The sequence below is a fragment of the Camarhynchus parvulus genome, chromosome 1 (genome assembly GCF_901933205.1).
Source record: "Camarhynchus parvulus chromosome 1, STF_HiC, whole genome shotgun sequence".
Taxonomy (NCBI): domain Eukaryota; kingdom Metazoa; phylum Chordata; class Aves; order Passeriformes; family Thraupidae; genus Camarhynchus; species Camarhynchus parvulus.
In genome coordinates, this window is record NC_044571.1 from 7,641,142 (window position 1) to 7,655,191 (window position 14,050).

Consider the following 14,050-nt stretch of genomic DNA (forward strand, 5'->3'; position numbering starts at 1 on the left):
TGAGCAAGTTAAGTGCAAAGAATTACTTTAATTCCAGACATGCAGAAGAGTATCTGTACCTCCATTTAACTATAAATTAGTCTGTATACTTGAAGAATCTCACTCTATATATATTTATTCTGTGCTCATGTCTGTATGTGGTGTTACTTTATCACAGCTCTAATGTCAGATGTACATTTAGCAACTCAGTCTATATTTTTTAGTACATACAGTGATTGTTGAAAACTGATGTATATTAATTTTTCCAAATTCATTTTTCAGTCTTTTCTCAATTTCCAAACTGAAAATAAGAAATGAAAGCTCTGTGCAATGACTGTGTGTAAAAAGTGACATTTCAGCTTACAACCCTGTAGTGGAGAGTTTTTCCTGTTGTATGCATACATTTGCATAGATATTTTAGTGGAGTGTATCCTAGTTAGCTTTTTTTCATATCAAATCATATGAAAAAAATAACCTATTTCAAACTTAGAGACTAATAATAATTTTTTTAAACAGCTCTAAATAAATGAACTCAGATGCTAAAGAGAGTTCAGTGTAGCGATTATAAAAAGCCCAGACACCAAGTATAAAACTGCTGTAGGCAGTGTTTGACAAACTTGCAAATTAAACTAACTTTTATAGCTCTTGCATTTTAATGTACACTAAGTTCTATATGTATTGTCGAACCAAAATGTATTAAATTTTTATTATAATGTGTTGAATTCACAAAGTAATTGTTGAATTTACTCATTTTAGAAGTTAATGAAAATTTTTGTGTAATTGACCAAATTTCATCAGGTAAAACAAAGCAGTAATTTTAAGCTTACCTATACAAGTTGCAGGCACCTTCTTTTGCTGAGAGGAAATATTTCTGTCTGATATCTGTTTAATTTCCACTGCTGTAGTGAAAATGATGGCACTGGAACCTGGAGAGTGCAGTTAAAAATTTCTCTCTGACATAACTGGGTTTTCAGAGCGTACTCTTTCCTTTTACAATGTCAAGAGGCAGGTAGTCATTTAAAGTTCAGAAAATATGATGTCTGTACAAAAAAAAGGCTTTGAAATTAAGTCAGGATCATCTCCATTAGGGAAAAAAAAAAACTGGAGGTAGCATGGAAGAGCAGCTGTGACAGTCCTTTAGGTAAAGCAGAGAAAAAACACCTCGCAATACTTTATGTAGTGCTTTCCTCTTTTGGGGGTGGAGGGGTTCTCTTTAGGACTGCCCACTTTCCTCCATGCTGCTATTTTATGCATGAAAACTTGTCCTTTCAGTCATATTTAACAGGTTTTCAGCTCCACAAGGGGTTTATTCCCAAAGGCCATGTGGAGTAGTGCTGTGTCCATGTCTGTCCTCACATGAGTGACCACATGGACACATCCCTTCTGTCTGGTCAGGTGATGGAATGTCGGGAAGCAATTTATACCTGATGCATCCGAGGGTTCTGGCAGGGAAAATGGACTCAGTGGACTGTCCAAGAAATGCAGTGTTTTACACAAAGCATCCAGAGGTGTACACAGGACAGTTTCCTTCCTCCACAGTATAGGTATGATCACAGGGCAAACTCTGGTCACCTCTGCAGAAGTTGAGACTTTTGAGCTTTCTGCTTTCTGATACATCTATGGTTGTAAGATAATCTTAAATATCTAAATAAGTTCCTTTCTGAGAACAGAAGTTTGGTAAGGTTCTTGTTTTGCTAGTTTGGCTTTATGTTTAAGCATAAATTCACCTCATGATCTGTTATCATTGTTCAGTCTTATTATTACTAATTTTTTTTTTAAATGATGGACATATAAGCTGGCCTCCTGTTCTGAATCCATAGCTGAACTCATTTACAGTTACATTTATTTGCTGTGGAGTATTAGTAATTAGGTTGTGAAGCTGTAATTAGTTTGCATGTACTTTAATTATTGTTCTTGTTAGATTTAATTATACCTCATTTTCCACTTCTAAATGTATATTATATTAAAAATCATTCTAACAGAGAGAATCTTCTATTTATTACATGTTTAATAGTTTCTTAAGTAGTGTTAGAAGTCCTTGTTGCTGTGGCATTCCACTGAGGTTTAGATACAAGAATGCATACCCTGAAAAGTTGCTGAGAGTGGTGGGAACAATTCCAGTTAGCAGGTTTTTTTAAATTGGTAGTATTATTTGGTTGGTTATTGACTGTTGCCTGTAGTATTTATAATTTAATGATGATAATTCATGCTGTAAGAAGAGATAACTGCTACATTTTTTTCTGAATTATTGTATGATAATAGATTGTTGTAGTGAACTAGAGTCTATCAGACTTTATTTTGGAATGGATTACTGAGAGCAGTAGCAAAGTAATGAAGTATTGTAAGTCTTTTAAAAATGCCATCTGTCCCAGGAATACAGTTGCAGTTGGTTCTAAGCTGTAGCAAGCGCCTTCCTTATTCTTTTAGTAGACTGTTTCCATTTACCTAACTTACAAATGGTGTGTTTTATCTAAATGTATTTGAAGATACTCAAATGGAACATGTGCATTTTTATGCCATTCACTCTTAAGTTCTTCATAATTATTTTTATGTGCATCATTCACCTCAATGATTTGACATTTTCTCTATTCTCGAACCATGATTACTCTTAGTTTATACATGTTCTAGATTTTATATTGCCAATAGACAGCATATGTTGCATTTCATCATTATATGCAGACAACTTGTCTTCTGGCCCTAAAAACACAAAACCCAGGAAATTCCCAGTGGTGGAATTCCTCAACTTCAGCAATGCTTTGGCACTGTCTCTCACAGCCTTGTGTGCTGTCAGAGCATCAGACTAAAACTTCCATGTGTGAAGCTCCCAGTTCTGGGAATAATGTGATTCTCACTTGTTTTTCAGTGGTATGAGTTGCACTCCTCTTTTATACTGTTCTCAGAAACAGTTTGCAAGTTAAAACCATAATTGCATTTAATTTCAATGCAAAAATGAAAGTTGATGTTGTGGTTTAACGCTGGTAGGTGGGCAAGCCCTCGCAGCTGCCCACCCACTCCCCCTCAGTGGGATGGGAAGAATCAAAAAGGTAAAAGTGAGAAACTTTGTTTATTTTTTTTCCCTCTTCCCCCTCTTGTTCTTGTGGCCGGTGTCCTGCAGAACAGACCTTCCCTCCTGCTTTGTCTGAAACACTGATCAAATCTGCCAGTGTCTACCAAAGTAGGTGGTTGTGGTTTATCCCAGAAAGCTCCTAAATCCCACACATTCATTTACTTCCTCTCCAGTGGGCTGGGAGGCAGAACCAGTAGGGTTAAAATGGAAATTCATGGTTTGTGAGAAAGAGTTTAATAAGCTTAAAGAAAAAGAAAAAAAAAAAACCCAAGTGATAGAAAGCAACCCCGCCTGACCAGTGCCCAGTGAGATCCTAAAAATAGCAACACAGCCAGGCTTCCTTCTTGGCTTCTATTGCTGAGCATGGCACCATGTGCTCTGGGATATCCCTGGGGCCAGCTGTCCCTGCTGTGTCCCCTCCATGTCCTTGTGCACCCCCAGCCTATCTCTGCTGGGGTGTTCTGAGAGACAGTGAAGTCCTGCTTGTTGTGCAAGGGCTGCTTAGCAATGGCTGAAGCATCCCTGGGTGTCAACACTTTTGTTCACAAGTCCAAACCACAGCCCATATTGTGAAGTGTGTCCTAGCCAAAACCAGCACAACACTGGTACATGTTGGTACACCAGCAGAAATTCATGTGTTTATAGATTTGAGGAAAATTAGGTTCATGCAATTGTATAGGGATGTGTGTTGAGTTAGCTTTTAAATACAGAAAGCAAAATAAATAGAATTACCTTCATGTTAAAATTCTTCTGAAGACTCGGGTAATCAGGAAGCACTGGGAAGAGGAGAAGTACGACACTCTTTGAGTGACTGATTCTGTGGTCATTTGACACGTCACAGTGTGACTTTCAGCAGGTTTCCCAAGATGTTTCGGTACTGTTTGTTCTTCAGTAATATTTTCTTGTAAGGCCTGGTGTTTTACCCTTTAAATTTGGGAAAACTGATTGCAGAAAAAATATGTAAGGATTAAATATTTTTTTTAAAGAGTAAATATACCTGCTTTTGTTTCTTGGTCAGTAGTGACTGCTTCCTACATGACAGTGCTGTCTAGTTTCAGATGCCATTGTGAGACAGTTGATACATCTGACCTTTAACATCTTGAAGCACTGATTTATAGAGTTGTAGAAATCCAAATGTTTTTTCTGATTGCTTTCTGTAGTTGTCTCTTTGTTCTAACTTCTGCTCCCTTAATGCTGCACTTTGTCAAGATCATGTGGTCATTCCTGTTCCCTTTTTCTGTGCCATTCCTGCTCTTAGAGATTTTCTTACAGACCTGTTCCCTCTCAGATTTTCATTTCTGAGCTGGAGAGTTGATTAATGTAATGCAGTTTGGATTTTCTATATCAAAACCCTGTACTACTACTTGATCTTCTGAAGAGATCTGAGTTTATTTTGGCAATACTGCTGTGTCCATGAATTACAAACCTTGTGAATGAAAATTCTGGTCTAACACTTCATTCAAAAGAATTTTAGAAATCACATTTTGTTAAAGCTGCTGTTGTTCATGTCTGTCCTCTCCTGAGTTCCCCAGCCCACAACCTCACCCCAACCTGCTGTTCAGTATCATCAACCAACTGCTCACAGAATGAGCATAGAAAAGAAAGAATGATGAGATACATATAAATCTTGTGAAATTATAGTTTATAAACTCCACTAGATGTACCAGAATTGATGTCATTATGTAGAACTACAGTATTGCATAATAAAATTGCACTGGACAAATACAAAACCAGTAGAAGCTTTAATATAATAGGATGGCAAAATGATAGATAAAAGATCCTGAAATGCAGTTTCTGTGAGAATCGGTCAGAAATTATTGTACAAACACCTCTGTTGTATGCTGAAATGTTTTTAGAAAAAGTCAGTTACTATCATATCTTTATGAAATTACAGATTTGTAGGAATCTTTCTTTTGAAGATAAAGAAACCCCATAATTTTTTTATTTAAAAAAAAAGGAAAACAAAACAGACTGGCTAGTCATTGTAATTTGTTTGACGTGTTTATATCCAGTTCCATCAAATCTGAATGATATAAATTCACATCAAAATTAAGCCAAGTATATATCTAGCTGAGGTGAAGCCTTATGTTTACTTTGTTCAATCAAAATATTATGAGTATCTTCTGTAAAATCAGAATATTGTATAGAATTAGTAAAAACTCACACATTTTGGCACAGATTTGGCATTAACAGTCACATGATGCATTAAAGAAGTTACTGGTAGTCATATTAAAACCAACTTCTTTACACCTACTTATTTGAGCAGTATTGTTTGTGTGTATAAAGACAATAAATCCTTATTTCACAGAGCTTGATGTCTGGTCTCTCTATCTTTCACCTTTCTGGTCTGTTATGCCAGACATTTAATTTGTTCATGGTTGTGCTGCTTTAGTCATCTTGGTGCCAGACATTCCCCACCTTCAGCTCTCTGGTTTTTGAGAAATGTTACAGTTTGATATTTTCTTGTGCCTAAATATGTAAAGCTGTTTAGTATCTGAGAATGTAGCTGTAGCTATGAAATGTTGTCATTACATTGCTGTTCACATGGCATCACCAATTATTAAGATTATTTTAATCACATGGAAAGAAAAGTCTCCTGCCAGGGAGGAAGCATACAGCTGGAATGTGTGGCTTTGGAAATCTAGGAGTAGACCAGTGCCTGAGCCTGGCTGATCTTTTTGCTCCATTCTGTGAGTTGGTGTTCCTTGCTGAATTACTTTGTGCAGTCATCAGATTTGTCACATTGAAGGAAATCTTAGGAAATACCCACATCATCTCTCCTTCATTTATTTAGAATTTTCTGAAGGCGTTGCTTGCTTTTCCTCAGGTGTTTGATCTTGGCACTCATTAAAATGTTGGAAATACAAAGGCCTTAGTAGGAGTGAATATTTTAATTTTGCTGCTTAATAAAACTAAGAGTGTCTTCTGTACTTAAAACTGAATCGATAGCTGTTGTATTCTTCACGTGATTTTTAAGACACATGTTGCTAAATTCTCAAATATTTTCTTTAAAAATGCATTTATAAATGTAGTAAAAATACTGATCTCTTGGAAACCTATTAAAACAGAGAAAACCATAAAATACATAAAATCTGTAATGGTATCTAGATCTTTCAAACAGGACAGAATTTACTTTTTGAAAAATTCATCTATTATTTACATACACAAGCGACTAATATTAATGTATATATACAAGTTTACTTTTACAGGTTCAAACCCTTTTGTGGAAATGTCCCTAAAGAGTTAGTGTTCTAGTTTAGTCCAACACAAAAAAGTCTGAGAACTTCCTAATTTGTTTTCTTGGATAAACAAGAGCGAAAAAATTCTTCTGAAAAGTAACTTCCCATTTTCACAAACCAGAAGTACAACTTCTCATTTTTCTTTACAGGAGGAAAGAGGCAGAATTAGTAACTCTAGAGTAGAGGATTTTGTGATCTGAAATTGGTGACCTGGAGTCACAGAGATCAATTTAAACATTCAAATCACAGACTTCTTCCTTGAGTAGCTGGAGTGAGGAGTGGTGGTAGATAATCGCTCTTGACCGTATTGGCCAAGTTTTATGTCTGAAGTGCTCTCCAGGTTTAGGCTTTTCTCTCCATGGAGTCTTCTGCAAATCAGTTGGAATACAGTCTTACGGACACTTCTGGACATTAGGAAATACATAACTGGGTCTAGGCAGCTGTTAAATGATGAAAATATGAGCATCACCTCATTGCACGTGTGAATGATCTTCATCCAATAACAGGATGGGGTTTGTAACTGTGATGTGATGTAGACAACTCGGAACATGTGATAAGGCACAAAACAGGTGGTGAAAATTATGAGAACAATGAAGGAATTTCTTGCTGTCTTGGTGTATTTTCCTGCATTGGGAAAATTTGCCCTTCTCCTCGAAATTTTCAGAAGGTTCTTGGCAATTTTAACATACGAAAGTATCAAAAGGAAAAAAACAATCCAAAAAATCAGTACAGTGATATAGTTTAAAATTGCTTCTGTCTTCTCTGCATTCTGTTTGCTTCGGTAATGAAAGCACTTGGTAGAGTTGCTGTCCTCAGTCTTAAAGAAAGATGGTGCAACTACCACTATAAATCCTGCCAGTGCAATGGCCCACACCGTGCAACAGATCTGCACGCTCCGGGTAGTGGTGAGCATCTTTGGACGCCTCACAGACTTCGTTATTTTTATATAACGATCCAGACTAATTAGTCCCAGCAGTACTATGCTAATGTACATGTTCGTGTAGAACAGAGTTCCCACAACCTTGCAAAAAGCCCGCCCGAACATCCAGCGGTTGGTGGCGTGATAGAGGATCCGGAAGGGAAGGCAGAAGATGAGCAGGAGGTCTGCAACAGCCACATTTAGCAAGTAAACTTGGATAGAATTCCTCTTCTGATGAATGCACAGGAAAGCAAAAAGGGCTACAATATTTCCAACCAATCCAACAACAAAAATAATGGAGTAAAAAACTATCAAAGCAAGTGACAGTGAGTTGTTGTCATCCAAGGAACAGCTGGCATCATTGTGACTTTCTGAGGCATTTATGGTCAGGTTGGTTTGGTTACTCCAGAATTCTTCCTTGTGTGGACCAATGGTTGGTAAATCAGCTGAAGTTGCAGCCATCATTTGCAAAGGGGTTTTAGCTGTTCTGCAAAAAGACAAAGAGAGATTTTAAGAATTAAATCTCCATTCAAGTGTCTGTTTGCTTTATAGCCTACAGTCTAATGTGGTATAAACATAAAAGGCAGTAGCTAAAAGGAAGAAATGTGCCAAGTATTGGTGTAGCTGAATAGAAGGAGTTTCAGCCAGATATCATAAAATAATGTAAGTCTATGTAATCTGCAGGCAAGAAAGAACAGATAGTGTAGAGTACTCACAGATAAATATTTCTGTAATTACAGCGTTATTACTGTTTTGTGTTGTTTTAAAAGTCAGCTATTACATTTTCCTGCAAACTTACGAATTTTCTTTATCTATAAGAGTAAATAAGTTTTTTAAGTTCACTTCTTAGGACCAGGATTTCTAGCACAGAAAAAATCTTAACTAAGGTGCAGGGACAGGTAAGCATAGCTAAGTATTCTCAGTGTTGACACAAAGTACACAGAGTATGTTAAAGGAAGTCTAAACTCATCTGTGTTAATTTTAAGTAATTCACATCTCTCACATGCAACTCACTGGTTCTCAATTAAAAAAGCATTCATCAATTAATAATATTTATTTGGCTATGTACTGTGTTATAAGTAACCCTGTGAGACAGTATTATTGCAGTAGCAGCTTGTCTTTAATAATCTGTACCTTCACATAAATGTAAATGGTTTTTTTCCTTTTCTCGACTATTCACATATCAGTATTACACAAATAAACTACTATTAGCTGGAAATCACAATAATGCAGTAACAGGTTGTTTTCAAACCTTTCTTGTTTTCATGTTTTTCTTGGCTTTCATTGAATAGTTTTTAATTTCACTAAGCTTATTGCTGACCAGTAAGGTACAATGTGAAAGATAAAAATCAGCCTTGACCAACAAAGGAAAACCAGAAGCGTGTGGTTTGGAGAGCAGTCACATGAAGGCATTTAGAGAGATGTTTTTCACTGATAAGTAACGACAAAACTTTAGCCTTCAACTTGTTTGTCATAGCAACAAGAAATGCCATACAAAAGTTTATTTAGAATATTTTAGTTTTACAGAGGAAAGAGGTTTTTTCCTATAATCTCACAAAATTTTCAGAAGTGGTTTTCTCACTCTGCACTTAGTTTTCTGGCAACTGTTACGGAAAAAACCAAAAAACCACTGCTGTACATGTAATCTTAAAATAAATTTTATGCTAGCTCTGTGTCTAAGCCATGCACTTTGCATGCTAGGTCTTAAAAAATGCAAATTTACCTTTAATTCTGTGATGCAGCCACAGCAGTGAAAATGGCAACACTTTTGGCAAAATTCTAAGAAGACCTGATGTACTTACAGAATCTGAATTCTTGAGAGTCTAAAATATTTTAACATCCTGTGTTGTTTGACCCTACACTTGCATTAAACTGGTAGGGTACATTAGCAGTTTCCAAACCAGCTGTTCTCATACTTGCCACATGATATTGTCAGGGCAAGTAATTTCAAAAGATTGATTTCAAACTGCAGTGTTTTCAAATATATCTTGAAACCCATCTACTGCAATGACTTCATGTTTAAGTTGCTTTTCTATGAAAATGTTTGATATGGGGACTTGTATAAGGAAGTTTAGATCAATGAGAGAGAAACTTGGGTTACGCTGCGAATGGATTGGGAACAAAACTTTTCACTCTCATAAGTTGTGTCACCTCTAAGCAAGCAGACGTGCTTAAACCTAGGTATTAAAAGAATTACAAGAGAACTATAGCTTAAGTGTAAAAGAATTCACTTACCATTTACGTGCTAAGAAGTTCTGCTGGTTCTCAAAAGCGCTGGTGAAGACGGGGAGGAGAAACGTGCAGGTCCTTTTATTAGAAAGCTGCAGCAGCAGCTTCTGTCTGAAAGTGGCGAGCTCCAGCTGACTCGTACAATTGGCAACAGGGGGAAGTTTTATCTGGTGTTGCAACTGGTTTGCTTTGTTTTTTTGAAGGCATTTTTATCTGGCTCTACCCAGTTTATTTGAGCTCCGCTGAGAGAGGTTCTGTAATCAGTTTTTCTCAGTATTGCTCTGATTTGGAGATGGGAAGTTTTTTTCTCAGAGGTTTTGTTTCTGGTGAGCCGTGCCAGTGGTTTTTTGGGTGATGATGTTGGTACTATCTGTCATCTCTTTAATACTTCGTGGAAGTAGTGTCACTTTTTTCCAGTAGAGGGTAAAGATAAGTCAGGACCACAGGGTAATGGTACATTTTGTAAATGTTTATATAGTTCTCCCATCTACCTTTCTCCTTGCCTGGGATTAGAATTTTAGAATTCTTTCTCACTCCAAATGACAGTGACAAGAGGATGTGAAAGTGCCCAAAGTGTGCATCTGAACCATTTCACTAAGGCAGAAGTGAAATACAATATGCAGCAATAATACCACCTGGTAATACACTTCCAAGTGGGGCATAGGAATTGAAAATTACATATATAAATTGGAAATTTAAGAGTGGATTCTAGAAGACCTAATATGACTAGGCCTAAATTAAACTAAGATCTCAAGAACATTGTTTTGAAGGTCTTTGTTCTCATATAATTTAAACTTTTACGAAAAGACGTGGGTGGTTAGAGATGATAACTTCACAGGTAGTCAGAAGGAACTTCTGGTAGGTCCTGTGCACTTTTTTGAGTTCTTGGTTTTGCAATTTAAGCAGTAATGTATTCTCAGGAAGTAGGATACAAATTTGAGGTTCTTCATTTTAAATAATATGGTATTGAAAAGAGAGGCTTTGAGTAAATGCATGAAGTTCTAAATTAAATGCAATTGTTTGGGTACGTGTATTTAATACCAAACTGCGTTCTGATAGATTTTGTCTGTATGTTGCTTCCTCCTGCAGCAGTCAGTACCCGTCTGAATTGTTGTATAATTATTTCATTTATATATTTATTATAAAATTATAATTCATTCAGTTATTTCATTTTTATACATTACACCTCACTCTTATTTGTGGAAAATCAAAGGTATATATGCCTATGGCTGGACTCCAGTTTAGACACCTAAAGAATATCCCTCACTGGAATATTCCAGGGGTGTTCCTTTTCTTTCCTGCACTTGAGAAGTGCTGAGTGAATTCTGTGATTAAGGCTCAAAACAGAGTTTTATGTTCTCTGTGGGAAGGATAAGACCCCACAAAACATACCGTAAGCAAGATATTTCAGCTGGAGAGTGGAAACAGTATAAGGGTTAATAGGATGACAGACAAAAAGGAAAAGTAATACTAGGTAAGAAATTATAGACATGGGGTTTTTAGCTCCATTTTATCTTGATTTCACTTTGTGTTCCTTGCTAGTTCTGGTAAGTTCTGAAATGATTTTTCTGTGCCTGGGGTAATAGAAGGGAAGCCAGTGTAGAAAGAGGAGTCCATGCCAGAAAAGAAGATATTTGAAATTAAGACATTATTGAAAAAAACCAAAATCTAACCTCTGATCACATATTTATGAGAGTAAGTTCTAAAATACGGGTTGTTTTTCTCAAACAGTGTAATAATTTGTCTGGATTTTTGTCTTTTCAGCCACACTGTGTACTGCTTGCCTCAAAAGAGAATTCAGCCCCAGTAAAGCTTGGTGGCTTTGGGGTAGCAATTCAATTAGGAGAGTCTGGGCTAGTTGCTGGAGGTAAGAAGTTTTCCTTCTAAGTTATTTAGTGTTGTGCATGTTGTAGTGCAGAGTTCTGTTTTTCTGACACAGCCTGACGTGCAAAACAAGAGCTCAAAAATAATATTTCACTACAGGCTAAGTTAACATGGTAGATGCACCCAGCCAAGCTAAATTGGTAGTGGAATATAACCTGCATTCAAACATTAAATCCCTGTAAATGTTACTTAACAGGAGTTCATGCTGGTTTGATCAAAATAAAACTGAAAAAACCCAAAGAATTTTCCACTTTAATACAAGCTTTGGCTTAATTCTGCCATGCTTGGTAAAGCAAAGAAAATAAAAATGCAGTCATTGAAGCACTTGAGTAAGGACTTACTGCAGCATCATCAGTGCTCCCCGGTTTGATAGGCAATTCCTGTCAGAATGCTGTCCTGTTTAATAGCAAAAGCTTACTGTGATTCTTTTCTGTGTTTTAAAATTTCATTGTAATTATTGCATAAGACATCAATATCTTGATATGTATGTATATTTTTTGACTGTATTTTGTTTTCTGTGGATTTTATTTCCTCTAGCTGCCTTCCATATTGTTCCAGACAATAGGGTTATGCTTTAATCAGCCTGCACAGATGAAGACCCAAGCAATTTTCTGATGCTTTCATTGCCAGAGTAGGAGACCACAACAAAACATTTTGTTAGTTTTAATATTTTTTTCTTCTGAATTAATAACTTTCTTCAGTACCATGCATCTTCAAAATCTCAGATTTCCTAATTTAACCACTTAACATTCTGTGTCAATTTGAGTTTTGTACATTTTTTTAAATAAAAAGCAAATCAAATATAAACATATCAACAGCTTTCATTCCCTTCCAGATATTGCTGATACCCTGGAAATATCCAAGTATCTTATTAACTAGAGACATCTTCTCCAAGAAAGTACATTCAGTTAAGCTGTAAAAGAAAGTCATTGTTTTCTTGTGTTACTCAAATTATCTTTACCTCAGTCACTGTTTTTTTTAGCGGTAGTTTCTACACTTTTGTTTCTAATTGTCTCATTTTTCTTTATGTTCTGCTGAGCAACTTTACCCACTCCTTCTGTTTCAGCCACTCTTTTGGAGGTAGTCAGGTGCAGTGTACTTTCAGACTACCAGCTGTCTAGCAAGAAACATTCAAGTTCAACTTTAAAAAAAGAATTACTGCATTTTTCCTGAAGTTTGCCATGGCCTTCCTTTTGTGTTACTGTGCCCACTCACTGTTCCTGAGCTCAACCTCCAGCAGTGATCAGTGCTGGGAGTTCTGTTTGCAGCTCTCACAGAAGATCCCAAATCTCATCACTGTGATATTTATCAGTATCTTTTGCTTCTTCCACCTCAACTTCTACCATGTTGGTCTGCCTTCACACAATTATTTTTTTCCCTTTTTCTCATCTGGCATCTCCCAATTTGCAGCCTTTTCATTGGCACTTGTTGCTTTCAACTTCAAATTCCACTCATTTTCAGGGATAGCCAGAGTAATTCCACTCCATTTATTTACTGTGGAAAGTCTCCATAACAGACTCCTCTCTTCCTTCTCATCTTCCATTCCAGTCTTTTAAGCACAAACTACCTCTGTTGTCTGACAATTCTTTTCCCTGCCAGAACCCTACCTGAAGACAAATTACTGGACAGTTCCCTACACAGAACTGGCCAGGTCTTATTTATTTAGTTTTACAATATAACACATGTGTTATATGAAAGCTGCCATTACTGGCTGTTTGAACTGGACTATAAATTCCTTATAAATCAGTGTTTATCTACACATTTGTTTAAGGGTGTTATTCATATGGATAAATTTTGTCATAATACTAACAATAATTTACAGGCGCTTCTTATTTCTCAATTGTCTCATAAAAAAAGTAGAAATTCTCCAAATAGAGAAGTCTGAACAGCATCATAACCAACCTGTTCACTTTCACATTGCTTTTTTAGTTTTTAGTGGAAAACATTGATTCCTCTTGACATAGTCAACTATTTCCATTTTAGCATGGCAATGCCTGCGTTTGGTGGATAGTACATAAAAAAAGAAATTCTTTATTAAATAAAATGTATCATGGCATTAAGATAATTTTGCTGACCTGAAATCCCCTGTGCTTTGTTTGTGCTGTTTTTCCTACTTCTGTACACCTTGACACACCTGTGCCTGGCAATCCCAGATTCTATGTAGCCCCAGGAGAACAAACTAAAGGGAATTTTCTCCCTCAGTGTGTTTGAAGCCAGCCTTCAAGCTTACAGCTTTTGCTTTGTTTGGGACTGTAGCATTTTTGACTTGACAAAGGCATCTTTATCAGAGTGTGCATAAATTGCTGGAGAAGGATTTTTGTAGTGAAGTTAAATTAAACCCCAGGTATTAAAATCTTTTTATATTAGTCCAAAGACAAACTTAGAAAATTTAGAAGGATTATAACTACAGGATTCTTTCTTTCAACTAGGTAGATGGCTGTTTTACAGAAGTGTAAGAGAGCTCAGGAGAACAAGCTGTGACATCATACTAGATGTCATTGATGAAAATGTGTATGGAGGAGATTTTAGGAGTAACTGTATTTTATCAGCTAACAACTCAGTTGACATTATTTTTAAGAAAGTTTTATTACTAGTTATTGTTTACTTTACGTAAGTAAAATAAAGTAAAAAAAAAAAAACCCAAAAAAAAATGACGTAGCCATAACTCATTTCTTCATAAGGCCAGAGGGGAAAATGGCAGGAAATATTCTTTGTTCCACTCCATTTGCCCCA

At 36.3% G+C, this 14,050-nt stretch overlaps 2 protein-coding genes across 10 annotated transcripts in view; one reads left to right on the forward strand and one right to left on the reverse strand.

The window, feature by feature from the left end:
• The window catches only part of CASK (calcium/calmodulin dependent serine protein kinase), a 185,738-nt gene that overhangs the window by 94,574 nt on the left and 77,114 nt on the right, over positions 1-14,050 (forward strand). For all 9 annotated transcript variants that reach the window (XM_030971396.1, XM_030971405.1, XM_030971427.1 and 6 more), the window contains exon 6: positions 11,198-11,300. In XM_030971396.1, coding sequence (XP_030827256.1) covers positions 11,198-11,300 — 103 coding nt within the window. The remainder of the gene's footprint in view (positions 1-11,197; positions 11,301-14,050) is intronic.
• On the reverse strand, positions 6,274-7,686 carry GPR34 (G protein-coupled receptor 34). The gene has a single exon (XM_030971492.1). It carries the CDS (start codon positions 7,667-7,669, stop codon positions 6,524-6,526), a length of 1,146 nt encoding a protein of 381 aa, XP_030827352.1. The 5' UTR covers positions 7,670-7,686; the 3' UTR covers positions 6,274-6,523.